The 26,338-nt window shown below is 36.3% G+C and overlaps 1 protein-coding gene across 8 annotated transcripts in view; it reads left to right on the top strand.

The window, feature by feature from the left end:
- The window catches only part of BAZ2B (bromodomain adjacent to zinc finger domain 2B), a 168,901-nt gene that overhangs the window by 138,055 nt on the left and 4,508 nt on the right, over positions 1–26,338 (top strand). For 5 of the 8 annotated variants that reach the window (XM_076343263.1, XM_076343270.1, XM_076343267.1 and 2 more), the window contains 14 exons: positions 3,069–3,209; positions 3,980–4,234; positions 5,002–5,216; positions 6,662–6,736; positions 11,907–12,150; positions 14,133–14,195; positions 15,390–15,534; positions 18,238–18,902; positions 19,465–19,741; positions 19,927–20,082; positions 20,540–20,700; positions 21,617–21,927; positions 22,315–22,450; positions 24,106–24,252. In XM_076343263.1, the coding sequence (XP_076199378.1) occupies positions 3,069–3,209; positions 3,980–4,234; positions 5,002–5,216; positions 6,662–6,736; positions 11,907–12,150; positions 14,133–14,195; positions 15,390–15,534; positions 18,238–18,902; positions 19,465–19,741; positions 19,927–20,082; positions 20,540–20,700; positions 21,617–21,927; positions 22,315–22,450; positions 24,106–24,252 (2,991 nt within the window). The remainder of the gene's footprint in view (positions 1–3,068; positions 3,210–3,979; positions 4,235–5,001; positions 5,217–6,661; positions 6,737–11,906; positions 12,151–14,132; positions 14,196–15,389; positions 15,535–18,237; positions 18,903–19,464; positions 19,742–19,926; positions 20,083–20,539; positions 20,701–21,616; positions 21,928–22,314; positions 22,451–24,105; positions 24,253–26,338) is intronic. The other 3 variants (XM_076343269.1, XM_076343268.1, XM_076343266.1) reach the window with 1 other exon arrangement.

The raw sequence follows: 26,338 nt of genomic DNA, 5'->3' as shown, positions 1-26,338 counted from the left end.
GGTTGATGGCAAGTTGAATATGAGTCAACAGTGTGCCCTGGCAGCCAAAAGAGCCAACCATGTCCTGGGGTACATCAGGCACAACATCGCTAGCCAGTCGAGGGGGGTGATTGTCCCACTGTGCACTGCACTGGTGCGGCCCCACCTCGAGTACTGTATGCAGTTTTGGGCTCCTCAGTACAAGAAGGACATCAAACTATTAGAGTGTGTCCAGAGGAGGACGACCAAGATGGTGAAGGGTCTCGAGGGCAAGACTTAGGAGGAGCGGCTGAGGTCACTGGGTTTATTCATCTTGGAGAAGAGAAGGCTGAGGGGTGACCTCATCACAGTTTGCAACTTCCTCAAGGGGGGCAACAGAGGGGGGAGGTGCTGATCTCTCTCTGGTGACCAGCGATAGGACATAAGGAAATGGAATGAAGCTGCATCAGGGGAAGTTCAGATTGGTCATGAGGAAAAGTTTCTTCACCGGGAGGATGGTCAGTCGCTGGAACAGGCTCCCCATGGAAGTGGTCACGGCACCAAGCATGTCAGAGTCCAAGGAGCGTCTTGATGATGTTCTTAGTCATACGGTTTAGTTTTAGGTAGTCCCGCAAGGAGCGGGGAGTTGTACTCAATGATCCTTACGGGTCCTTTCCAACTCGAGATATTCTATGATTAATCTTTGTTAAAAAGTTAGATTAAGTTGTTTCTGATCTTCTTAGTAGTATCCCATAATACAAACTGGAAAGGAAAATAATGGCAGGTTTGTTGATAATATTTTCATAAACTAAGATCAGGAATCTGTTTCTGACTTACATCATTCTGTTAAGTAGTGACAGTTAAAATTGTGCAAATAAAGCTACTAAGAGCTGAATATTCTGAAGATGTTTTTTCCACAGCAGCCGTAAATAAGGGATAGATCTGATTTCAAAAAACCAGTATGTTCCATTTCAAAAACCGTGTTACCCTCTCCATGTTCTCCACATCCTTTTTGAGGTGGAGGCCTCAAAACTGGACACTCTTCCAGATATAGTCTCATCAGCACTGAGTAGAGGAAGATGATATCCTAAGCACCTGACCCACGGTTGGAAATCAGGATGCCAGGCTAAATGGTTGTATAGTCTGATCCAGTGCTGTAATTATATTCTTACTCTAAAAGAAATAGAACAGTAAATGTTTATTGCAGCCAATACAAGTAATCTCTAAATATATTCATGAAAGTTAACATGGTTAAGGTTTGCATTTTTAATTATAACTGCAAATTAATATGTTGCCGCTTAAATATCCATATGTACTTCTCTTGTTTTCTTCTGACATAGAATGTTTCTAGTTGTCAAAAACAAGTTGTAGGACATGCCAGTTGGCTTTGAGACCTTGACATAGGTTAAGACAGAAGGCAATGAACCATTTAAAAAAACAAGTCAAGGGAGTATTTTCCATGTTAAGATAAAGTTACTGATTTTGTGTGCTGCTTTAATGTATTGTGATTTTCCATACAAGATGTATGCTGAGAAGGGAGAAAGGGAGAAAAACATGAATAAGCAGCGTGCCCCTTATGAAATCATCACAGATACGAGGGTTTGCATTCTCAACACAGAGGATGCTTACACAGCCACAAAGCAGCAGTTGGGCAGATGGGTAGTTCTGTACGTGACTGCTTTTTTTCTGCCAGTGTAAGATTGCTGGTCCAAACATGTTCTTTCTGTCCAACTCCGAACTCTGTCTTGCCTAAAATCCACTAAAGACTGTAGTAGTAGAGGTCGCTATCAACTGCTCTGTGCAGTCGTAGTGTTTAGCCACAGTTATCACCAGTGGTCTAGTAATACTCAGTATAGAATCGAAAGAATAAAAAGTCATGGGGCCTGATAGAACTATACAGCAAAGTCAGCAGTTAATGCCGTTCTACAAATGCAGCCGAGTCCTGACTGACAGTTATAGCCCATACTCTCATTTATGCGAAATTTGGTAGTAGTAAACTGAAGAGACTAGAGTGACCTCTTAAACTGACAGAATAATGTGGAGTGATTCTGAATAATATGAATCAGCTTAGCTTGGGTCTTTAGCCCTTCTGTGTCCACAGGTGAAAAGCGCGTGTAGTGTCTTCACCTTTATATTGTATCAGGTTCTTAGGTTGTGACAAACACACACACACACACGTGTGTTTGCATGTATGCACGCAGTTCTGTGATCTAAAGAGGTAGCATTGATATATGGCAGATTCTATACCTGGTTTCTTACTCAATATTTTGCATTCGATATCAGTTGCCCAGAGGCATGTAATGAATTGTGTAGGCAGGCCAGCATATCAAAGCTGGGCATGTGGTGGCAGAACCCTTGGAGTCAGGGATGGGAAAGGCAATGTGAGCTCCAAATTCAGAGTCAGTCTTAGCAGGTTAGAGAGATCTAGTTAGTATAGTATTCTGTGTGACATCAGTGTAGAGGGTGTTGGAAGAGAAAAATAATAGATGTTTGCCTTCTCACTTGATTATCCCTGTGTTCTTGTTATACAGAATAAGGTATTAATGACTGTTCAATTTTCAGATTGCATGCTAAGTTCATGGTAATTCAAGGCCAGAATCTGTGTGTGTTGAAAAGATTGGTTGTGTTTTATAAGCTATTCATATCCAGTTTATGTATTATGGGAATTTTTAAACCATGGGTTGTCCAGAGAGGTCTTCCCAACTGCTGCTTGCTTGAGTGGTCTCTGCTTCAGCAGATGCATATTGATGATACTAGCGTGTAAGTGGGGCCTTTAAAATCGGGTGCCTTGCATGTATGTCAGTTCTTTACCACATTTTCACTCAGTCATCTTTCTGAAATGGTACTCCAAAGAATCTTTCAGTGTAAACGTACTCAATACCCATTTCCATGTGGACAGGAGAGAAAAATGTGAATCTTAGATTTGCTTACAAATTCGATGATTTTGTTCTATTTCTGTAGTTTCCCCCTTCCCTTTATTTGAATGCAGGTTCCTTAATTGCTGTGGTAATTATTAAGATTACATAAGTAGTGCTTCTCAAATTCTTAGATTGTTCCATTGTAAGTATAATATGTGGGGTTTATTTTCTGCCCTTTTAATTCTATTTAAGGAAAAAGAGCGGTTAAAGCAAGAGAAACGTGATGAAAAAAGATTAAATAAAGAACGTAAACTGGAACAGCGACGATTGGAATTAGAAATGGCAAAGGAGCTAAAGAAGCCTAATGAAGATATGTGCTTAGCAGACCAGAAGGTAATCATAATAATGTAAACTTATTTTCTTGCCTCGTTTCTGTATTTTGCCATTGTGACAATAACGTTTTTTTTCTTGCAGGCACTCCCAAAGCATTCAAGTTTTGGTCTAGATAATTAGATAACTATCTGAAATATATACAAATACAAGATACTACAAACACTAAAGTAGCATATGTTTAGTTAATTAAAAGCATTTTGTTTAAAAGTCGCCTGCTTCCCAAAAAGCACTTGCATGATTGCTTCAAAAAAAGTTGATTACTCTGAGTTATTTTTACAGCAGGAATATGCTTTGTGTCTCAGTACATGGGCACTAGATAGAGCTTTTCTCATATGTGCAACTATTCTAAGCTGTTACTCAAAAAAATTACTCTCCCAGTCTTCTGTGTTCTTAGTTCTTGTCTGTCAGGACTTGACATACCTCAGGTTCAAGCCCTCTCTGTTCCAGAGAATTCCCCTCCCTGTGTGTCCCATATATTTTTATACCACCTTCTATAGTATTTTGGCTCAGAATAGAGCCTGAGAGCGTCTTCTGGCCAAAAAGTAAGTATTTATTAATCTCTTGCCTCCTATAACATGTGAGAAGGTAAATGTGCTTCAGCTTTCAATTAAATTTACTGGATGGGTTATGGGGGGGCAGCTTCTCTATAGCCTTTACCTTCTAGCATTGTCATGCTGTAGGTCATATGGTCAATTTCCCTAGCTAGTATCAAAAAAGTTTTCTTTTGAAGTATACTACTGAATCTTTCATTGCTTTTCTTTACTTTTCAGCCTTTGCCAGAGTTGCCTCGCATCCCAGGCCTTGTTCTTGATGGAAGCACGTTTTCAGATTGTCTCATGGTAGTGCAGTTCCTGCGTAACTTTGGTAAAGTTCTTGGCTTTGATGTGAATGTGGATGTCCCTTCCCTGAGCGTTCTTCAAGAGGGTTTGCTAAACATAGGGGACAGCATGGGAGAAGTACAAGACTTGCTTGTAAAGCTTGTCTCTGCAGCTGTTTGTGATCCAGGACTTGTTACAGGATACAAGGTAAAAAAGAAAAAAAAAAGGAAAAAAAAAAATCCATAGTAAACACCCTGTATTTATGAATGCATTCTTCATAAGGCGTCTTTGACACAACCCTGATTTGGATTTCCATTCTCTTTCCTAATTCTTCTCTTTGGTGTCACTGTTCTAATGTTACTCAAAGACTTTCTGTGCCCTGTCAGCTTTCCCATTTTCCAGAAGTGGTATATTTCTGGGCATTTTCTCTACCCTCCCCCATTTTTATTTGGACCTCTTGTAAGGCACTATCACATCTGTGTCTCCATCTTTTAACTCCCCCTTCCCCCCTCCCCCTTTCATTCTTACCCTCATGTTATACTCTCAGTGAATCTTGCCATTTCTTTCTCCAAAGTCCACTCTCTACATCACTTCATCAAAACTGATTCATTCATGATTCTCTTTCTTATTATCCTTCTTTTTCAAGCCAACATAGCTCTTTTCTACTCTAGAACTCTACATAACATGATTGTACAAAACAGTATTCATCAAATTCCAGTTGGACCATGTCTCTTTTCATTTAACCTATTTCATTAATATTACCTCTGTTCTTAAAAACTTGGAGGTGAAGACATTCTAATTTGTTAATCTATTCAAGATTTACATTTGAATAGTTTTAAAGAAAAATCCTGATTAAAGTCCTTATGTAAAAATGCAAACAAACCCACCTCACTGTTTTATAAACAATAATATAGCCTGCAGAGGAAAATAATAATTTTAAATGTGATTGTTTGAAATATCTTTATTCTTTTTAGGCTAAAACTATTCTTGGGGAACACTTACTAAATGTTGGTATCAATCGAGATAATGTGTCTGAGATTCTGCAGATATTCATGGAGGCTCACTGTGGGCAAACTGAGCTGACAGAGAGCTTGAAGACAAAAGCTTTTCAGGCACATACTCCAGCTCAGAAAGCATCAGTACTTGCTTTTCTTGTCAATGAGTTAGCGTGCAGCAAAAGTGTAGTAAGGTAAGATTTTTTCCCAAACTGGTCTGTAAAAATAAAATTACAAAAATGTTATAGTTTAGAAATACCGTATGCGCTGTGTTCTGTTGCAGGAGGATTCTTGATGTTTTTATAATGAAAGCTGAAATTTGCTATGTTACTGCTTCTTACCTTTATGTACTTCTGATATGATGGAAGAGTAGAACTTTTCCATGTTTGGTCTGTAAGTTTGTTCTCAAAGCTTGCACCAAAATTTCTCCAGCTATTTTCGGAGTAAAAGATGAGGTTGATTACAAAGAAATTTGCTAGGTATTCTAGGGAACAATTTAGAAGAGCTGTATAAGGCTTCTGCAGTACTCTGTTCTTCTTTTTTTCCTTTTGTTTTTTTAAGACCTCTTTTGTCCAAATACTTTAACTAGAGTTATAAGCTGATGTGGCAAGCCTGATTTATCATGGTGGTAATTCAAGAAAGTGAGTACTTCATTTGTGGTCAGTAATGTATAGCATTTCATAATTTTAAAAAATCAACCCTATGTTAAACAACATTTTAAAACCCAACAACGTGCAATAAAAACTTAGGAAATGCCAGTCTTTGGGATACCTGTACCTCCGCGTACTTACTTACTGTGGTAAAGTCTTTTATCACCTAGTTGAGCGCTGTTTTGTTTCCTGGTGAATTCTGCTGCTTTTAGTGTACTGTGCTGCAAAAGTGAATCAGGGTTGTGTAAGTCACGAATCAAAGGGATGCTTCGTGTTTTCCAAAGTTGAAAAATAGCAGAAGCGGGCAGTACAAGTGCTGTGCGTGTACTGTGCAAGAGAGTTCCTGTGTATTAATCAAATTCATCATAGTAAGGAACTGTTTCTTACTGCAGATGACCAACTGTTAAGTCGGATTTGTAGAAATGGTCATTCAGAACTTTGAGTTTCTATATTTTCATCATAGACATGAAATCAGAAACAACTATAACCTGCTAAATTGTTGAGGCTGGGATGTCTCAGAAGTGGGCTCGCAGATGGTCACTATACTGAAGCACTTTTTTTTTCGTTACTCAATTTCTGCAGTGACAAGTGAACATTAGTTTGTAGATCACATGGATCCTAGTTAGAATGCCATAGATGTACCACTGATAACTTTGTTTTCAGCGCAGGGCTAGATGCTTTGTGGCAAATATATCTGGTGGCCTGACATTGAATTAGAACTATGGAAAGAAATGTAAAATTCTTTGAATGACATGCTTCTTACGGAATGAAAGCTTACTTGATACTGTAAATAAAGACTGCCTGACATAGGTACAGCAGTACGCTACATTGGCATTCCTAGTATTGGAATTTCCTAGCTTTAAAATTATTTATTTTGCATTTTAAACATTTCTCCAAGATAATTCTTTGAGACAAAGTGTCTGTACATAAATGTCTGTCAGAAAAAGATATGCAAGTTCACAGTTAATGGATTATTTTGTCTTTGACAGTGAAATTGATAAAAACATTGATTATATGTCAAACTTAAGGAGAGATAAGTGGATGGTTGAAGGCAAACTTCGGAAGTAAGTTTCATTTCCTTAAATATTACAATATATTGCTTTTTTGCATTTGCTCAGATATGCTGCTATATAGGCAATTGGTTCTAAGGACAAAATTAGCTGATGCAATTTCAGGTTTACTAAGAAGTTAGTAACTGAACTGCTTGATTAAGATGGATGTGGATTTAGAATGGCGCAGCACCAGTCTCTTACAATCTATTAAAGATGCATTATATTCAGAGGGTTAGTGTCCCTCAAAATTGGAGCAAAGTCAAGTCCATTTTGTATTCTTTGGAAGAAAGTAAAAACTTTTTTATTGGAATGTTGCAGGAGCTGTCAAATTGCTATTGACATCAAAGTTTATTTGGACCTACCATAATTACCAGTGTTCATTCTGAAAGGCGTTTTAAGAAGACCCATGATTTTCATGCAACAATTACCAATCGAATTTTGCTAATTTATATTATGTTATCTTAGTATTTCCCATCTGTCAGTGTTGCGTTGTTCCCTATAGCTAGGGATCATATGTAGAATGCAAACTTGGAGATATTTTTTATATTTTTACTTAAGGTAAAATCGGAACTTTTTAAGGGTTGTCAGTTTCATATCCACTGTTCTCCCATTCTACAAGACAAAATTCCATACAGCAAGCATAACGGCTCCAACTACCAGGAAGCTAGAAGGCATAAAGTTCATGAATCACAGGGGGTAAAAATACATAGCCAGACTCTACTTTTTTTTCTTAGTCATCTTTACCTCTTACTAGGAACGGTGAATCCTTTCTTAGTCCTTGCTTTAGGTACTTGTGTTTCTAATCTTATGTCTCCCTTTTTTCCTTTTAATGTATCTCAGAAGGAAGAAGGAAAGAAGTAAAGAAGAAGGACAAGAGGGAGGTAGAGGAAAAAATTAGACCAATAAAAAGAAATTCTCTACTAATACTGCAGATCCCAGTCTGCACAGGGTTTATATTTTATCTTTTAGGACAATCCAGATACCTTTGCCTGTCTTCATCTGTATCCCTTCTATGGGATATAGTTTAAAAAGTGTTTCTGAAGTTCTGATGTAGCCAACTGTCCATTAGTGGAATGGGACCCTTACCTGTCCTTGTCTCCTTAGGGACTGCTTAGTCTTTCTCTCCCTCCATCAAACTGTAAGTACTTGTAGATGTAGGATCCTCCCTTTTCCTCATGATCTCTCTTTTCTTCCATTTCAAATAGTGGGCATAATACCCTGAAGTCCCAAGCCTCTCTTCTCTTCTACAATCATTTCTCCATTACTTGTGTTTTCCCCTCATGTGTGGATTTCAGGTTCCAGTAGTGCTGTCCCTGTTTGTGAGCGTAAGTATCACGGGAGTGCTTAGAAACGTTCTTCTGCTTCTTTGAATTCACTGGACTTGATTCATCTCTCTCACCTTTGGTTCAAAATCTTTGGATTTTCCACTGTTTTTCTGATGAACTCGAAGAAGCTTTTTAGAAGAGCCTTCTTTGATCAATTTTAAACAATGTTTTCTTCTTTATTACGTCAGTTGGTGTTTTTCATAAACTCTTAGAACTGTTCTGGGGCTTCTCTGAAAAGAAATCTGTCCATTTCAGTCTTCTGTTTGGTCCTTTTTTCTGCTTCCAGACTTCATTCTTACGCATGTTATCTTCCCCATCCATTTCAAAGCTCAGTCTATTTTTTAAGCATCCCAGTCCCAAACGGTTTTGCATAGGAATATCTGGTTTCTTTACTACTTGCCATGTGATCAATGGATGTGTACTCTTTTTGTATGCATACAGACCTTTTACATGACCCTCCACACAAGCCTGTCATGCGTGGAAAGTGTATAGTGGTAGAATAATGGATGCTGAGGAATGGGTTTATTTCATCTCGGCCTGGTTTGCCAGTGTTTGTTGTGGTAAATTTTCATACCACTATGTCCAGACTATCTTGAAGTATATCCAAGTGGGATGAGAAAAGATTCTACCTGTATCAGATGTTTTCACTAAGTGATTTTTTTGTGCTTACGTTCTCACTTTTTATGAGATTAGCTCTTCAACTGGATATTGGGGGCGGGGGGGAGGAGGGCAAAAAAAAAAACCCAAAAACACCTGTGTTTGTAAGATACAAAAAAGCAACATTAAAATCCCAGGGTGGAAAAAGGAATCATTGTATAAAAACCTACGGGGATGCGCTCTTCCCCCCCCCCCCCCCCCCCTTAAGGATATTGAACAAAATTCCTTGACAACTATAATATATATGGTTGGAAACTAAATTCTGAGCTGCCTGCCTGTTTCTGCTGGGCTGATGGTCAGTAAGAGGTTGCATCTAATTCCTTCTCTATCACATTTAGATGTGAATCTTGATACTAATCACCATTTTTGTAAAGGCACCTGTCTCATACAATCAATTCATCTTTCTTTGTGCTTTCTGTATCACAACTATAGTCAGAAGACTGTCTCACCTGAGATGATTCAGCTATTTTTTAACTAGATATTCATAATCTCAGTGTCTCTTTTTCCATTACATGTCTTCTCCTTGGCATCTCTTTTGTAGCTTGATCAATACAAAAGGGAATAAAAATGAAATATAGCTACTTGAAGGATTAGGTAATACCTGTTTCTTTACAAGACTTGAAATACTGCAGAACAAGGTTTTTCACTGCAACAATGTTCTTTTTAACATGCCAGTGTTATGGCATACTCCCTATAAGTTAATTTCTTCCCAATGAGGCCATCTCAACTGTAAATGATGATGGTATATCAAAAGCAGTGTTACATGAGGGGAGAAATTACACCCTGAGTTTGGGTAGGATGTGGTAATGCTGATTTGGGAAACTTTCATTTTTTGAGAGCCATGCTGAAGTATATTAAAAGTGCATTAGAAGTGCGATGTTTAGGATTTCTTTGCCTTGCTACTACTTAATATTTATGTGCAGTAATTATGAGGAGGGCATGAAAATTAAGTCAAAAGGTGAATTTTCCTTCTGTGATCTAGTAAACATTAGAGATTAGATGAGAGCAGGCTTAAGTCACACATCTGATTATCTGATGGGCCACCCACTCTTTTTATAGGCCAATAGACTTTATAATTCTCTCAACAGTTGCAGATGTCGTTTTGGTATATACCTGAAAGTGAGAAAGATGAAAGTTTTCTGAGTGAAGGTTTTCTTCTCTCAGTGAGCCATATGTCTAGGTAGCAGCAGGAAAATTATTCTACCTCTTGAAATACCTGAACATTTTTTTAAGTTATGCTCTCTCTCTTTAAGTTTCTGCCACTACGCTACTTCGGATACAGACTGCTGCCTTCTTATGGTGCTATTAAAAGAGAGCATCTTTGATTCATTTCCATCCTTATAATTTGTAGTGTCATGCAGGCTTCCTTTAGTGCTTGACAGCATTACATCTCTATTTCTGCTTTCAGCAAAAGCAGCCTTTTTTGCTTCTTCTCATTTCTTTTAGGTATGTGAAAGAGGTGTTTGCTGGTTGTTGAACTTCCACCTGCCAGCTTTACTACTGAATTGTCTTCAAGATTATTTTAGTCTAATTTGTCTCTAAAATTGTCCAGTCATGCAGCAGTTAATCCAATCATCGAGTAGTGGCTTTGTTTGATAGTTAATTCCTGTGTATAGGCAGGAATTTCCAGTCCAGATGAAGAAGATTTGATGGTTTGAAGTTATCCTCGTAAAAAGGAAATTTTTTTTCTAAAAAACTTAACTTAGTGGAAGCCTGAGTAGTATTGATACTCAGTGAGACTAAGGCTTTTTGCACCAGACCTGAAAATGTTACTTGCTTCCAAATTCACTGGAAGGCTTGAGAATTTTTTTTTATCAAAATATACTTTAAATTGCTGAAATAGCTAAAAATCCATTTGTATTGGGGGAAAAAAGAAGTGTAAAACTTTCTAAATTCTCCAGTGGATTAACCACTGCATTAAAAGAAAAAACACCCCCCACACACACCCCCCACAAAGAAACCAAATCCCAACTTTTTTCAAGCAAACAGAATTCCCCTTGATGATTTCTTGCTAACGGTCTTTTTAAAAAGTGCTGCTACTAATTGAGCAGTGACAGCTTCGTTTAAATCTGTGCTGTTGAGTACTGGCTTTGTTTATCAGCATTTTAGAAGGCTGATGCATTTGTCAGTATGCCCAGAAGCCAGTACTTCTACAACACTTATCATACTTGTAGCCACTTGCTGTATGGAATATTGTTTTGTAGGATGGGAAGAGAGAGAAGTACGACAAGGAAAAATTACGTACTGGTAATTGTGTTTGTCGTTACCGTTCTACTTTTCCCATCCTACCTTCTTCCAATCATCTCTTACAAAAATCTTTGTCTTTTCTACACATGTTTATGAATCTCTTCTAAGTCAGTTGCATTTTTGGTCTGCATTATAAGTGACTGGTTAGGCCTGGCTATTTATACCTCCTGTGATTCAGCATGTTTGCCTGATAGCTCCCTGATAGGTGGAACTATAATTTCTGCTGTGTGGAATCTTGTCTTATAGGGTTTTTATAGAAGAAGAAGGTCTACTACAACCATAATTACTGGTATGTAAGTTTCCCTTTTCTTTCATAAAAGGAAAAATGAGAGTTTGAGTAATCTCCTAGTAGTTTAGGTAGCTAAGATTTCTCAGAAGAGAAAGTATATCCTAGAATAAAAAGATCAGCCAAAGGACTAAAGTCAAATAATACATAATAAATTAAAAATGCATAAAAATCTGAAATGAAAAAAAAAAAAAAAAAACCACCAACCTTGCTGTTGCCATGCAAATGTAAATAATGTCATACTTCCAACTGAGGATTTTTGCGGCCCCCCCCCCCCCCCCCCCCCCCCCCGTATTTTATGATCATATTCTTAAATGCATAAAACAAAAGATAAAGAAATTGAAATGGTTCTTTCTTCTAATTGTCTTTCCTGACTTTTCAAAATCACACTTGTGTTTCATTTCTTCTAAACAGTTACGCAATAAAATTCACCTGGGAGAAACAGAAATTCTATTCAGAATTGAGTAAGAGGCTTAAGGGGTTTTTACAACCTGAATTTTTCTTGTTGACTAATGGCAATAAATATTGAGAAAATACAATGTCATATTAGAACAGAAGAGCTAATTTGAATCTAAAACGTGTGATTTGCTTTCAATCACATAGGAAAAAAGGTATGTTTATGCTACAGACATAGTCCATCATTTCACCCCTTGTCATGTGTTTCAAGGCTTAGAATCATTCATGCCAAGAAAACTGGCAAAAGAGATGCTACAGGAGGTGGTGACGTAGGAGAGGAACAGCACTCTTTGGAAACACCAACACCAGGCCGCAAACGCAGACGAAAGGGGGGGGACAGTGATTACGATGATGACGATGATGACGACAGTGATGATCAGGCAGATGAGGATGATGAAGATGAAGAGGATAAAGAAGATAAAAAAGGAAAGAAGGCAGAAGTTTGTGAGGATGAGGTGGGGGGATTTTAAGTATAGTGAAACTTAATCAACTAATAAGTTAAAACTTGTTTTCCTTCTGTTTCTCTGCAATATGGCACTGCTTCCCCAAAATCTCACAATAAAAAGGAAGAATAACTTACCTCCAATATTTTTAAATTTTTGGAATAAGTTTATTTTCTGGGCTATTTTTTTCTTTTTTTGATAGCTATTATAGTATTGGTTGGTGGGGGTTTCTTTTGTTTGGTTTGGGTTGTGGGTGGTTGTTTTTTTTTTTCCTTCCCTGCTTACTTGTTTTGACTTAGTCTTAATTTCTCTGAAATTCTGAAAGATCGTACCAGATCCAGAGAACTGCAGCTTTGTTAGCAAATGAGCATAACTGTAGTTTTCTCTTGGAGGAGAATAAAGGACATTTATTAGTTAACTTTACACTTCTTTATTATTTTAAAATTAACATCATCTATTATAAAGCTTGCCTGTGATTTTCTTGTGTATTTTTTTCATAACTTTTCTAGGGTAGTCACTGCCCGACTGTATTTGATTGCAAGATGATAAATTTTACTAGTCAATATCAGATAAGGTACAGGAAGGATCACTGAAACATTTTTAGCTTGTTGAGCTGAATTGTAGCTACAATAGTCAAAAGATTTTTTTACTAGAAGTGCCACAGGCCTGTAAGATTCACTGTAGAACTCTAGAATTCTCTACTGGATGAAACCTGATAAAAGAGACAAGCAATACCAAATACTATATTTTAGCCATCTGGGTGTTGCACTGTTTGCCAGAAAATGATCCATTTATGCAAGGTTATCGAAGCTCAAAGTAAGGTTTTATGGGTGCTGTGGATATGGCCGCTTGAACAACGCATGTATACAACATGATACGTGAACTCAAATCTTTGCAAACACTCTTCATTAGAAACCCAACTAGTTTCTAAGGTAGGCGCAGCCCTTTGTGCTATTACTCTGGATTTATTTCAAATACTATAATATGTATGAATTTAAGAGAATACCTTAGAGGCATAGGATGAAGTTCTTGGAAATTAATACTTCAGAATTAAAAATAAGTAATATTTAGATATCTAATCTCACATCCGTCCCTTAATCTTTTTCCCTTTAGTACAATTTCCTATTTTGGTGCACTGGACATTTCATAGACAAAAGTCCTGTAACTCCTGTAGAGAGATTAGTTTTCTGATACAACAGAAGTTCCATTGCATTCGTGCTATATGTGGTATTTCAGAAGGCTTCACTCTGGTACACTTTTACAGAGCCAAGAAATACAAGACCAGTATCTTACGGTGCAGGTGATTGGGAGCTCCTAGGATTTTGGTTGGATTCTTTGGAAACTTACTGTTATCCCCCAAAGACTTTCTTGAACTAAATTAAAACTCACTTTATGGAAATGACTCTCATTTTTAAACTGTGTCAAGAAGAAGGGAACCATAGACTTAATCATGGGTGCATTCCTCTTCAAAAATCAGCAAGATTAATACTGAAACTTTTATAGCAGACTTGTCATTTAAAGTGGCTCTACAGTTTCTTGTAGGCATTGAAATAAAATGCAAGTGTGCACTGACCAAAGACTGATTGATAAGATTTTGACAGATTCCATTATATCATGCATGAAAAACACTTAGAAATGAATTTGAATATCTAAAAAGCTTCATAGAAACTAAGATTAAATTCTATAGTCCTAAGTGTTCATGTACAAACTGAATTATTTGTTCCAGTAAAAGAATGTTTTCAGTGAACATTTGGCCACGAGCTTTCTCCTTCGTATGCCTCTGGGATGGTTTGGAAAGATTCAAGCTATATCTTTTTCCAGTTACGTTGTTCCTAGTCAAATATATTGAACAAGCACAAAATTTGAACTTTTTTTACCCTTAAAATTTACCTCTCATTTTCTCTTACATCTTTTTACTGTAATATTAGTAAGACATGGTAGTATGATTTTATCCTGAAATAAATTTGGCGTGACAGTATATTTGGTGATTATAGGATGATGGGGACCAGACAGCAAGTGTTGAAGAACTAGAGAAGCAGATTGAAAAACTGACAAAGGTGAGAGGTCATTTGTCTTTGTTATATTACAGATTTGATCACTGGATGTCATGAGTTAGAATGTTAACCATCATTTTCAATGCTCCAGCTTAATATAAATTGAAATAAGGTTGTTTCATGAAAATATGAATGATACTACTGTTCATGACACCTGAATTGTGAGTTTAGTCTAGCGGCACTAGGTGGATATGACTCAAAAGACAGTTAGAAAGCTGTTGATGGTATAGTCACACATCTTAGAATAAAAAGTAGTATAATTTTTGTCCAGACCTAATTGATGTACTTCTGTTTGTTGATCTTAAAAAGCGATGATAAATTTTGCATACGAGAAGCAATGAATTTTCCATTATACAAATGATTGCAGTTCTCATTCCCTCCTACAGTTGTCTAATTTCTGCAGCTGTGTTCCAAGCCAATACAGAGGGCTGTCTTTGCTTCAGATTTTGAAACAATGGAATAGGAAGAGAAACGTAAATGAGAAAGATAGAATGCGGTAGACAGGGTACTCATGGCCCATGTTTTTATTCTTCGTATTAGAAAATTCATCATTTAGGACTTTGTCTCTTGATTTCTCTCATGTTCCAAATTGCAATAAATTAGCAGTCCAGAATTACACCTGACTTCCAGCAGTGTCAACTTAGCAGAGCAAGAATTGAATAAACGAATTGAAATTCTTGTTGGCCCCCCTCAGAGAACTGTTTGAATACAGAATTTATTTTCAGACATTATTGTTCTCATTCTTTTATGAACCACTTAAAATATCTCATTAGTTTCCCATCAGGAGCTGCAGTATCAGCTGTCTTCAGTGCTCTGTTTACCATTTGCTGTTATTGAATAGTTCATAGGATTTCAGCTGTTCCTGTGCAATGAAATCTTTGATCCTATTGTTCTCTGAGAGCCAGTGTTAAAAACACAGGACCTGCCATCGCAAAATGTGTTTTTAAAGGAAGACTGATAAACGTAAGCTGAAACAGGAAGTGATTGAATTGATTTTTTTTAAAGGGAGCTCTGTAAGTAAAATCATCAAGGCAGCAGGTGTGAGTAGAATATCACATAACACACACATAGAATCTCTAAGAGAGCCTCCTCATGTGACCCTTCAACTTTGTTCAGTCTGGCAGCCAGGAGATGTTTTCTGTTAGAACGAATTTTTGCCCCCTATTGAATTACAGTGCTTTCCCTTTTTTAAAACAGCAACAAAGCCAGTACAGAAAGAAGTTATTTGAAGCTTCACACTGTTTGCGTTCAATGATGTTTGGTCAAGATCGTTACAGGCGCCGATACTGGATTCTGCCCCAATGTGGTGGTATTTTTGTAGAAGGCATGGAAAGTGGTGAAGGTAAGAAACATAAAGGAATAATGTCACACCAAGACATACTATGCCAGGGCATACTGCCCACCTCTGTAGGCGATGATTTTGTGCAGCAAGGTCTTTAGGCTTCACCTTCAACCAGATACTAAATAGGCTGCTGTCAGTAGACCTTTCTATTCATATGGTGCTCTCTGATACTCTCTTTCTGATTATGAAATACCAGTTAATATCTTTCAAAATGAGGATTAATATTTCGGAAGTTTTCAGTTGTTATAGTTCTATATGTTATGCTTTTCATATTTATCTATGTGGGATATTTTTTGGCTCTTTCTGAACTTTCACATTTCCCTGTGGCAGTGACCTCTGCATATGAAAACTAGGATGACGACCATAGAATGCAAAAAAAATTATTCTCATCTTCAGTTGTTATATTTTGTGCAAATACAGAGACTGTTCTGTGCTTTAAGATTTGATATATGTCTGCAAAAATACGAAGATTATTTTCACACAGTGAAGTATTGTGTTTTCTAATTGACAATATGATTTAGTCTCTGTATTTTACCAACTGATCTTTCTTCCAATCCAGCAAACGCGGAAGTTATTTTTGCTAAAATTAAATTGTAATTTTGTGGTTGTGACAGTTGTATACTAACTGTGATTGAATTTTTCATGCACTTTAAATTGGATAGATGCAGAAAATATGTATTAATCTGAACTTTTTGTGGATATTAGAATTTTTAAACATAGGCCTTCATTTTGGTCACAGAAAAATCCTTTCTAATTCTGATATAGATGAAGCAAAACCCCATTACTCTCACAGTTTCCCCCCCCAAATAACCAAAAAAATAATCTCTGATATGCATCAGAATTGCATGATCTCATGAGAATTGCATCATTCTAGAGAGCTATGTAATTAAAATAACTAACATTACAGCATGGTATGAAATCTGAGGCCTGTTTTGTCCCAAAAAAGAAGCCATAGAACTTTTCCTAAATCTAATCTTGATCTTCAAGTTACCTTTCTAAAATGGGTAACATTAAAAATAATTTTTCTGTGTATCCTATTCTGCATTACTTTATGCTGTGTGTTAGGAACGGTTTTGCACATGAGTAGCTGGATACAGAAGGTAAACTGTCGTATGCTGTACTGCTTGCATTCCTTTTGTTGACTGTATTTTATATACTATATTACTATATTTAACCAAATGAATCCCCAAATGCTTTGGAAATTGTACACAAAGAAAATAATTGAAATACACCTACCTGTTTTAAGATAGTAAAAACAAACAAAAAACCACACAAAAAGTTTTAGCCAAGAACTGTAGGGCAAACCCATATTTTTTAATATATTGTCTTAATGAAATTTTAATCTCCCTGAATAGCAAAATGGACATGTTCTTAAGTTCTCAACTATTCCCTCTTCACCTCAGCTCTTAGTTTGCCCTGTTTCAGTAAATTCTACAGTTTATCCACTCCTAATTCCTTTATCTAAACATTGTAAATGTGAGACATAAACTGTTGAATGATCTGTCCATTTAAAAAAATACTTCTTCCCTCTTTATGTAGTCATTTTGGTTCTTATGCTGATACTCAAGTTGTTTATATCTTGACACAGACCACAACTGTGGACACATTTTGAAGTTTTAATGGGAGGGGCTATTATTTTCTTTGATGAATTATCTTTGTAGAAATTACGATTTTCCAGAACGAGCAAGTAATCTTTTGTGGATGTTCTGGCCGTAAACCATAAGCAGGACCTTTGTTTATTTACGATTGCAGTATCTGATGAAAATAATTTAAGAAGTCAGAATGTTGGGTTCTCTACCTCCTCCCCCTTTTCCTGACATTTTTCCATCCCATTTTACACTTCATCAGTAGAAGGGTAGAAGAGAAACGGTTAAGAAAGACTAGGAGAGCAAAGACGACAGAAAAATGTTTATCCTTTTCATAAAAGATAGATCTTTTGCACCTCATGTTTGAAGAAACTGGCTTATGCAATCAACTTCTGCTTGTCGTACTTTAAATTCATTAGATGTTACGCTGTCTGATCGCATCTGTCTGCTTAGCTGTGTGTAGAGTCCCAGTCGACATGTTGGGTGGCTCTTGAAAGAGTTTCAAACTTTCAAGAATGTTGACATTGTTTCACAGTCAAAGTTGTTAATTATTTTTATTGAAAGAGGTAAAATATTTAATGTTGTGTTTCAATATTTGGGGAATACTTGATTTCACAACAGGAATTTTGGTCCTACTTTTCGCTGTTGGCTGTGAGTTTAATGAAATGGTCTTTTGCAAAAATAAGCTTTAAGGCTATAAACATTGTACCCTCTTGGTATAAACAGGAGTTTTTCAATAAAGCATGGAGAGTCTTGCAAAAAGAAAGCTGCCAAAAATTTGTCCCTTTCAAAGACTTCGCACTGGCAAACTGCTTCAGACATATATGCATCTTAAGGGAGACTACTATAGCTGTGTTAACTACGTTTTCCTCCAGGTGTTTAGCAGGGTTTAAATCTGTGTGTGCCTTGAAGCTTGTTTCCTTCTGCAAAGTGTTCTTTAAAGTGAGAAGTGATTTCATTTTAAAAAAGAGGGGGAAAAAAAAAAAGAAAAAAGACATTGCGATCTAGCATATGTTGAGCGAAAAATGACGTAATTTTTTTATTTAACTATGACGATAAAAATGGTCTAAATTAGTTGGCGTATTATATTTCATGTACATTTCTTGTACATTTTTAGGCCGAGAAGAAATTGCAAAAGAAAAAGAGAAGTTAAAAAAGGTAGAAAGCATGCATATCAAAGAAGAAGAATTTGAGACAGAAGAAAAATTACACTGTTTAAATACAACTCACTGTGAGCAAAAGGAAGATCTGAAAGAAAAGGACAACACTAATTTGTTTTTACAAAAGCCTGGGTCGTTTTCAAAACTAAGCAAACTGTTAGAGGTAGCAAAAATGCCACCTGAATCTGACATTATGTCCCCAAAACCTAATGGCAGTGCAGCAAATGGCTGCACGTTATCTTATCCAAGTAATTCAAAAAACTCTCTCTGCAGTCTTCAGCCCACTGTATCACAAAGCACCATTGAGAAGTCTGATTCTAACAATCTTTTCAGTCCTAATGCAAGTGGGACAGGAAAGTTTTACAGTTCTCCACTAATTCCAAATGATCAGTTGTTAAAGACTCTTACTGAAAAGAGCAGACAGTGGTTCAGCCTTTTACCGAGAATACCTTGTGATGACATGTCAGTTACCCATATAGATACACCAGCTACTACAACTTCACTTACTCCTCAATCACAGCCACCATCAAAGTCACCTTCACCTGTTCCATCACCTCTTCTGGGCTCAACCTCTGCACAGAGTCCAATGGGATTAAGTCCTTTTGCATTGTCACCACTGCAGGTAAATGAATTTTTGAATAGTCTGAATTTGCTGTGCTTATTTGGGCAGAATTTCTGTTTAGACAAATTGTTTCACAGAAGTGCTATCATTATATCATAATTCCTCTTTTTTTTTCTGTTTCTAAATGTTAATAACTAATTCCATGTTACAGATGTTTTATAATACTAGAAGTTTTTTGATAAAAAAGATCAAAATAGGTAAAATTAGGTAAGACAATGTATGATACTTTGTATGTGTATTTCAGTAATTTAATTTGGCTTTTAGGAGGTTGGCCACTGGTATTAAATGAAAAGCAAATAAATAAAAACTAGTTTTCAGAAATGCGACACACCACACCCTCCCTTTAAAAGCTATTATTTGTTAAGCATTCACAGGGCCCTAATAAGGAGTATTACACGTTAGTGTTACGTTAGTTTTTCTTAAAGTAATCAAAGTACTGAGTAAAGGCCTCCTTTATGTTTTGATTATTGTTTGACAAATAGCATCCTAATCATAATTCAGGTTTCTTGGTAATAATTAATAATGGTAGTTGTGATTGTGTTTAACAATATATTCTGTATAGCAGATGAAGACTGGACTACCTATAATGGGACTTCAGTTTTGTGGATGGCCTACAGGAGTTCTTACTTCAAATGTTCCATTTTCATCTCCTTTACCTGCCCTTGGATCAGGGTTGGGATTATCAGAAGCGAATGGTAACTCATTCTTGGCATCTAGTGTTCCTGCAAGTAAAAGTGAATCACCAGCCCCACAGACTGAAAAAATAGCTTCTGCCCCTTCTACAGCAGTTGAAGTAGCCAAGCCAGTAGATTATCCTAACCCAAAACCTATACCAGAAGGTAAGTATAGTATGACAGTAAGATGGAACTATGTGAAGGATAATTTCTGCAGTGCCACTACAATGTTACGATTTATTTTTTTTATAGTTTGCCTATTGAATTTGGCTAGATGATTTCTCTAATCTGATTGTGTATGATCACATTAAAAATGCCTGTAAAGTGTTCATATGCTTGTCTTGATTTAGAAATGCAGTATGGGTGGTGGAGGATTACTGATCCGGAGGACCTAAAATCTTTGCTTAAAGTGCTGCATCTCAGGGGAATAAGAGAAAAGGCCTTACAAAAGCAAATACAGAAACACATGGATTATATCACTCTGGCCTGCATCAAAAATAAGGATGGTATGTAATTGATATTTATGTTACGCATGGTGTTGGGGCATAAGATGGCTGGCATAGAGCTCTTTGAGATACGTTTAGATACAGAGTTAGAGTAGTGGCTGGAGAAAAAAGGTAAAGGTCTCATTGTCTGTAGTTGCCTTTTCACCAGCCTTGTTCTGGAAAGTTACAGGATTGGAGAAGTTCCATTTAATTGCTCTAGTGGCATAAGTGTTGGTAACCTTTTTAAGCTCTTCCCATCTCTGTAACACTCTAGCTCAGCTTCTCCTTCCCCTTCTTGCCTTTAAATTGCAAGTTTGAAAACCTACAGAATTTGTTGTCCATATTGGGTATCTTAAGAGTAGTACACTTTTACAATAGTTCTTCAACATTTGACTGGAGTGACAGGTAATCAGCTTGAATTTACTCAGAGAAGTTATAATACTAATGAAAATAATAAAAATGTGATTCTCAAATACAGTTGCAATTATTGATATCAATGAAAATGAAGATAACCAGGTAACTCGAGATGTTGTGGAAAACTGGTCAGTAGAAGAACAAGCAATGGAGATGGATCTTGCTATTCTTCAGCAGGTGGAAGATCTAGAGAGGAGAGTTGCATCAGCTAGTTTACAAGTTAAGGTAAAAGCAACTTTTAGTAAAATGTCTCTTTAAGTGGTAAGAATTTAAAGTAGATAGTAGCAGTCCTTTTACTGTTGGTAAGTGTCTTCTTATTCCATCTCTAATTGTCTTCAAATAGAACAAATCCACTGCAGCAGTATCATGGATATTTGTGTTTGAAACATTTTACAGCAGTTAAATCTTCAGCTGAAGATGCTCAGAATGGCAGTTCCTGGAGAGTGTTCTTGTACAGTGGGCAGTTCCCTGCACATTTTGTTAACCTTCTATGAATGCAAAGATTTTATTGCATATAGACTACTTAATTATAGTGGGTTTTGTCACAGTTCTGCCTGGTTTTTGTTGCTGCTAATGTTTTCAGAAAAGCCTTGCAAGTACATCATAATACTTTGCTTGAGTATTATAGAATCATGGAGAACATGTGACTCTGAGTTGTGAGTGTGAAAGAGTTAAGAATTCACTGGCTGTCATTACAATTTGCAATTTTTCCAGTGTTGGGGGTAAGGATATCAAATGGCATATGTTTGGTTATAGTACAGATGAAGTATTTGGGATCTAGTTTGTTCTAGGGGCGGATGTTATTTCTGTGTGACCAATTGATACTGTCTCCCGAGCCTGTTGGACAGACAGACCTATTCTGATGTTTCGACCAATAGAACAGGATACCTCAGAAAGTAATAAGAATGCAGACTGTTGCAGAAAGGTCCCTTCAGAAAGTCTGGTAATGCTTGTATTTTTTGATTAATTATTTTAGTTCTCTGGATATTTTGGAAACTGTCTCTACAGATGGATTACAAGTAACCAAGATCTACTGGAAACAGCGCTTCAGTTACTTAGTTTGATTCCATAAAATGGTTCCTCTGTTTACACACTAAGTTAACAGCAACCAATAAATGCACAAACCTTTCTATTAACGTAGGGTTGGCTGTGTCCTGAACCTGCATCAGAGAGAGACGACTTGGTGTATCGTGAACATAAGTCAATTACTAGATTGCACAAGAAGCACGATGGAGATTGTGCTGGAGGCGGAGAAGGCAATACCAGCTCTCTAGAGCGGAAGAGTGACAACCCTCTAGATATAGCTGTAACCAGGCTTGCTGACTTGGAGCGGAACATAGAGCGAAGGTATCTGAAGAGCCCCTTAAGTACCACCATTCAGATCAAACTGGATAATGTGGGCACAGTTACTGTCCCTGCTCCTGCACCATCCATTAGTGGTGATGGTGACGGGTAGGTTATTGAGATTAACTTGAAAAATTATTGTGCTTCTTTGCTAATTGGAGCCTATTTTCTTATTGCCTGTTATCTATGTACTTTCTTGTATGTCTGTGATCCATATGGATCATGTTATTCTGCATGGTGCTTTGTAAAGATATTTTTTTGTTACGTTTGTTGATAATCTTGCAAAGTTATCTTACATTTAACTGGTTGTGACTAAGCTTTGAGGCACGTAGCCACAGTCTGTGCACTACATGAAATTTAGTTGCTTAAACCTTATACTTATTGGCTGTGTACGTTTTGTCATTGCTTGGCTTTCAATGTGATAATGATTGTTCCACGTTTAAACATAAGCAAACACGGATGTGACCTACTTAATTTCTCTGTATTTCAATGCAGAACTGAAGAGGATATTGCTCCAGGGCTAAGGGTATGGAGAAGGGCATTGTCAGAAGCGCGCAGTGCTGCACAGGTAGCTCTGTGCATTCAGCAGTTACAGAAATCAATAGCATGGGAAAAATCTATTATGAAAGTTGTAAGTGTTTTTAATTTTAAAAGAAAAGTACTGTAACTAAACTATTTTTGCTATATCCTATTTTCCCACTTTAGGCATTTTAAGATATCATGGTTGTTAATGCATTTCTTACTACTGTGTGTAAAACTTAATACAGTTAAACTGTACATTGTGCACAGATAAATATAAGCCTAATGGAAAAGATTGTCCCTTTCTTGCTAGATTCAGATCCTGAACTTTCTAAGATAAAAATCCCCTGTAACTGGTTGCTTTATTTAAGATGGTAATTACTTTTTGTTGTTAACATTCAGGTAAAAAAGTAATTTCTGGCTCCATCTGATGGAAGATACTCTATCTGATGGAAAGTTTCTGATCTCATCCGTGACATAAGCTTTATGGAGGTTCAACATCACATATCCCAATTAAGGACTTCATTTTTCAGAAAGTTGAGATGCTCCAAATGTGTGGCTCCTTTGCATGCACACTTCTCACAGCTGAACGTACAAATTGGGCAAGTGTGTGAGCAAATAGGCTGAAATACCTGTTTCCTTGTACACTTAACAAGTAGATCTGTGTTAACTGCATATACACAGAAGGCATGCAAAATGCATGTGTCAAAATTTGCATGGACCTTTGAACCTCAAATTTCTGAAAACAAAACTATTACTACAGCAATAGTGATTATGATGTGATTAAGTATGGCCAGTGCTATGTAGTGGGTAACAAAAGTGATTCTTCCATTAGTGGTCTTTTGCCTAATTTTTAATTTCTGCCAGTCCCGTACAGATTCTAATTACACCTGGACAATTAAAGGATGATTCAAATAAAAACTATAGTGTAAGGTTGTACCTTTGAGTTCATATAGCTATGTTTAAAGCTGTATCTTTAGAGCAAAAAGTTTATGAATTTAGTAGGAGCACCTGGAAAGGCATTTGAATGTTTCAAGGTGTAGTAATTTATTATCCAGAAGAAATGTATAGTATCATTCTCAATTTGATTGAAATGTTCTATGCATTTAATTACACAGTAAACATAAGTATTTGGTGAAAACGTGGAGATCTTTTTAAGTTCCTGAAAAAGAAGTCCAGCTATAGAAGATCACACAATGTGCATAAGAAAATTGACAATACATTAGATATTTTAAGTTAGTGTGAATTTTAGGAAGTGCTAGGATAATTTGTTTTGCCTTACTGAATTTGTTCATGGTGGCCTTTGGATAAGATCCTTACTGATTATTATTTGAAAATACTGTCGTAAAATATAAACTATTTTTATGAAATAGCAACTTATATATGCAGTATGGGCATAAATGAAGAGAAGATTCCTGAGATAGTATGTGTGGGCCAAGTGATTTTGATGGGTATGAGATACATTTACTTCTCACGGACATTAATGAAATATAAAAAGTATTCATAGTTTTGTGTGCTGTAGGACATCTATCTTAAAATGAATTGCTTTTCAAATGTGTTCCCAAATGTAGCCTTTAGATTAGTTCCTCACATACTGCATATAGTCTTTTACAAATGTGATCGTTAGTAGACTCCGATTGTGGTGAAATGAAAGGAAAATAATTTTGAGAGTGAATTTGTGTGTATGGAGGGGAAGGGTAATTTAGGTACCATTCCTGTGTTTCAAATTTTAAAAATTGAATTAAAGCCATTTTTCATGTATTATAGTACTGCCAAATTTGTCGAAAGGGAGATAATGAGGAACTGCTGCTCCTTTGTGATGGTTGCGATAAAGGCTGTCATACCTACTGCCACAGGCCCAAGATCACTACCATACCAGATGGTGACTGGTTTTGTCCTGCCTGCATAGCAAAGGTAATACTAACCATAAAGGTGAAGTGACTTATAGTGACCTTTCTATGGATGGTAGAGTTACAGGTCTACCAGTGCTTTTTTCAATGAAAATAATGGTCTGTATGTTTTATGTTGGGCTGCCATTAAATAATGAGATTAATAGTTTTATTTAACTTGGATTTTAGTGGCAGTAAAGGCTACAGTTTTATTTGTTTTAAACTGTATTTTTTTAATGTAAGTACAGAATTTTCTTGCTGATTCAATACTATGGGGTTTTTTATTTCTCTTAGAATTTTTTCAGTATTTGTCTTTTGAGCTTCATTTGTTAAATGTTGACAGACCAATGTCTTAGATTCTGTTTGAAAAGAAAAAATAGGAGAAAATACTTAGTAAATATTTTTTGTCATTTTTATACAGCATACTTTAGTTTTACTTTTTTGATACACAGTACATTTGAGAGAGAGGCTATGTATGTTTCCTGCGTGAGGTTTGGGTTTTTTCCTCTCCCAAGAAAAATAGTCTAAATAGAACTTTAGGACAGTTCTATTGGAATGACTGCATTAGCAGTTAGTGTTGTTTAAAAGTCCACAATTTTCCCATCCCTAGTTAGTCCTAAAATTAAATGCATTTTTTGCTAAACTTGTTAGTTACGTTTTCTACCATTACGTGTGAATACTGGAACTGAAGAAATAGCTTTACAGTAAATACTTGATTTTGTATTTTCTCTGGGTATTGTCAATATGATCCTTTTTTCTGTGCATCTTTCACAAAGTAATAAGGAAGACAAATTGTTTTTTAAGCCATTATGTGCAACAGAAGTAATAAAAACAGGTTACTGTTGAGAATTGATTGTGTAGTAGTTTATAAGGGGTTAACTCATGCTGTAACTTTTTCTGTCATTATCATGGTTATATTACAACTTACCTTGTTATAAAGATAGAAATTACCCTATCATGCTATAACTTATCCCATCACTTCTCTTGATATCCCCCTGCCCCTTCAAAATAATGACTGGGTTTAGTATAACAGAAAAACATTGTTTTCTCAGTTTTTTTTTTTTTCTGTCCCAAACTTGGCTGAAAGCTGGAGATTTAGAGGTGCCAGAAATTTAAGGTGAAATTCCAGCAGAACTTTAAAACATGTTGAATATTAATTCAAAATTCTGCAAAACATTGAAACAGTTTTGTTGAAGACTAGGTATAAACTATGACATCCTAATTTAACTCAACTTCATTTTTTTTTCTCTTGTGTAAAAAAAGAAAAACATCAACATCTGCCATTCCCACCTACTTAGAATTAATATTCACAGAATGTCTCAAAGTCAGGGCTTAGGTGATGACAGTTGATCTGTTCTCATTGCCTTACATTGTGTTTTTAACCAAATGGCTGAAAACCAACATTCGTCTTCAATTGCCATGTGAACTCATGTACTTGACTGTTTTTCTATTCTTGGACCAAGAACATAGTCATGATACAGAGTAGTGTTAAGAGAGTACAATTATTTACAAATCTTTCTAGTGTTCTGTGTTAAGCAAAAGGAATTCTATACACAACATACATTTTTCCACATTCATGCATTCATTCATCTGATTTGTACAAACTGACTACATTTTTCACCATGCTAGTTACAATCAGTGTCAAATGCTTAAGAAGGTTATTTATGACATTCGTGAAATAAAGGAATTGTGTAGTAATTGTTTCTAGTAGGTAGCGAAATCTGCATATTCTTAACTCTGAAGAAATATATTATAAAAATACAGGTTTTGATAACTTTAAAACCAAATAGTATTTTGATAGGAGAATATAAATGTTACAGTTTAAAAATTGTTCAAACTATCTAGTCTTAGTAACACAGGCAGAGTTTAGTACTTTTGATGCTGGCTCTCTTTGTTCGTGAAAATTGTTTTCTATCTTTTCATTCTTTGACTGTCAGTGAGTCTTTTCAATGGCATTGTGTCCTTGACTTGACATTGCACAGAGTTCCTATTCTAATGATCAGAATGATGACTTCAGATACTGTGCTGTGTTACGATGCTGTCAATACCCATAATAACCTACTTATTTAATCTAAAATGTACCCCTTAGTTTCATCTCATTGTCTATAAAT

The sequence above is a fragment of the Aptenodytes patagonicus genome, chromosome 6, assembly GCF_965638725.1.
Source record: "Aptenodytes patagonicus chromosome 6, bAptPat1.pri.cur, whole genome shotgun sequence".
In the NCBI taxonomy this organism is placed as follows: Eukaryota; Metazoa; Chordata; class Aves; order Sphenisciformes; family Spheniscidae; genus Aptenodytes; species Aptenodytes patagonicus.
The sequence above is the reverse complement of the archived record's forward strand: the minus strand, read 5'-3'. Positions and strand labels throughout refer to the sequence as shown.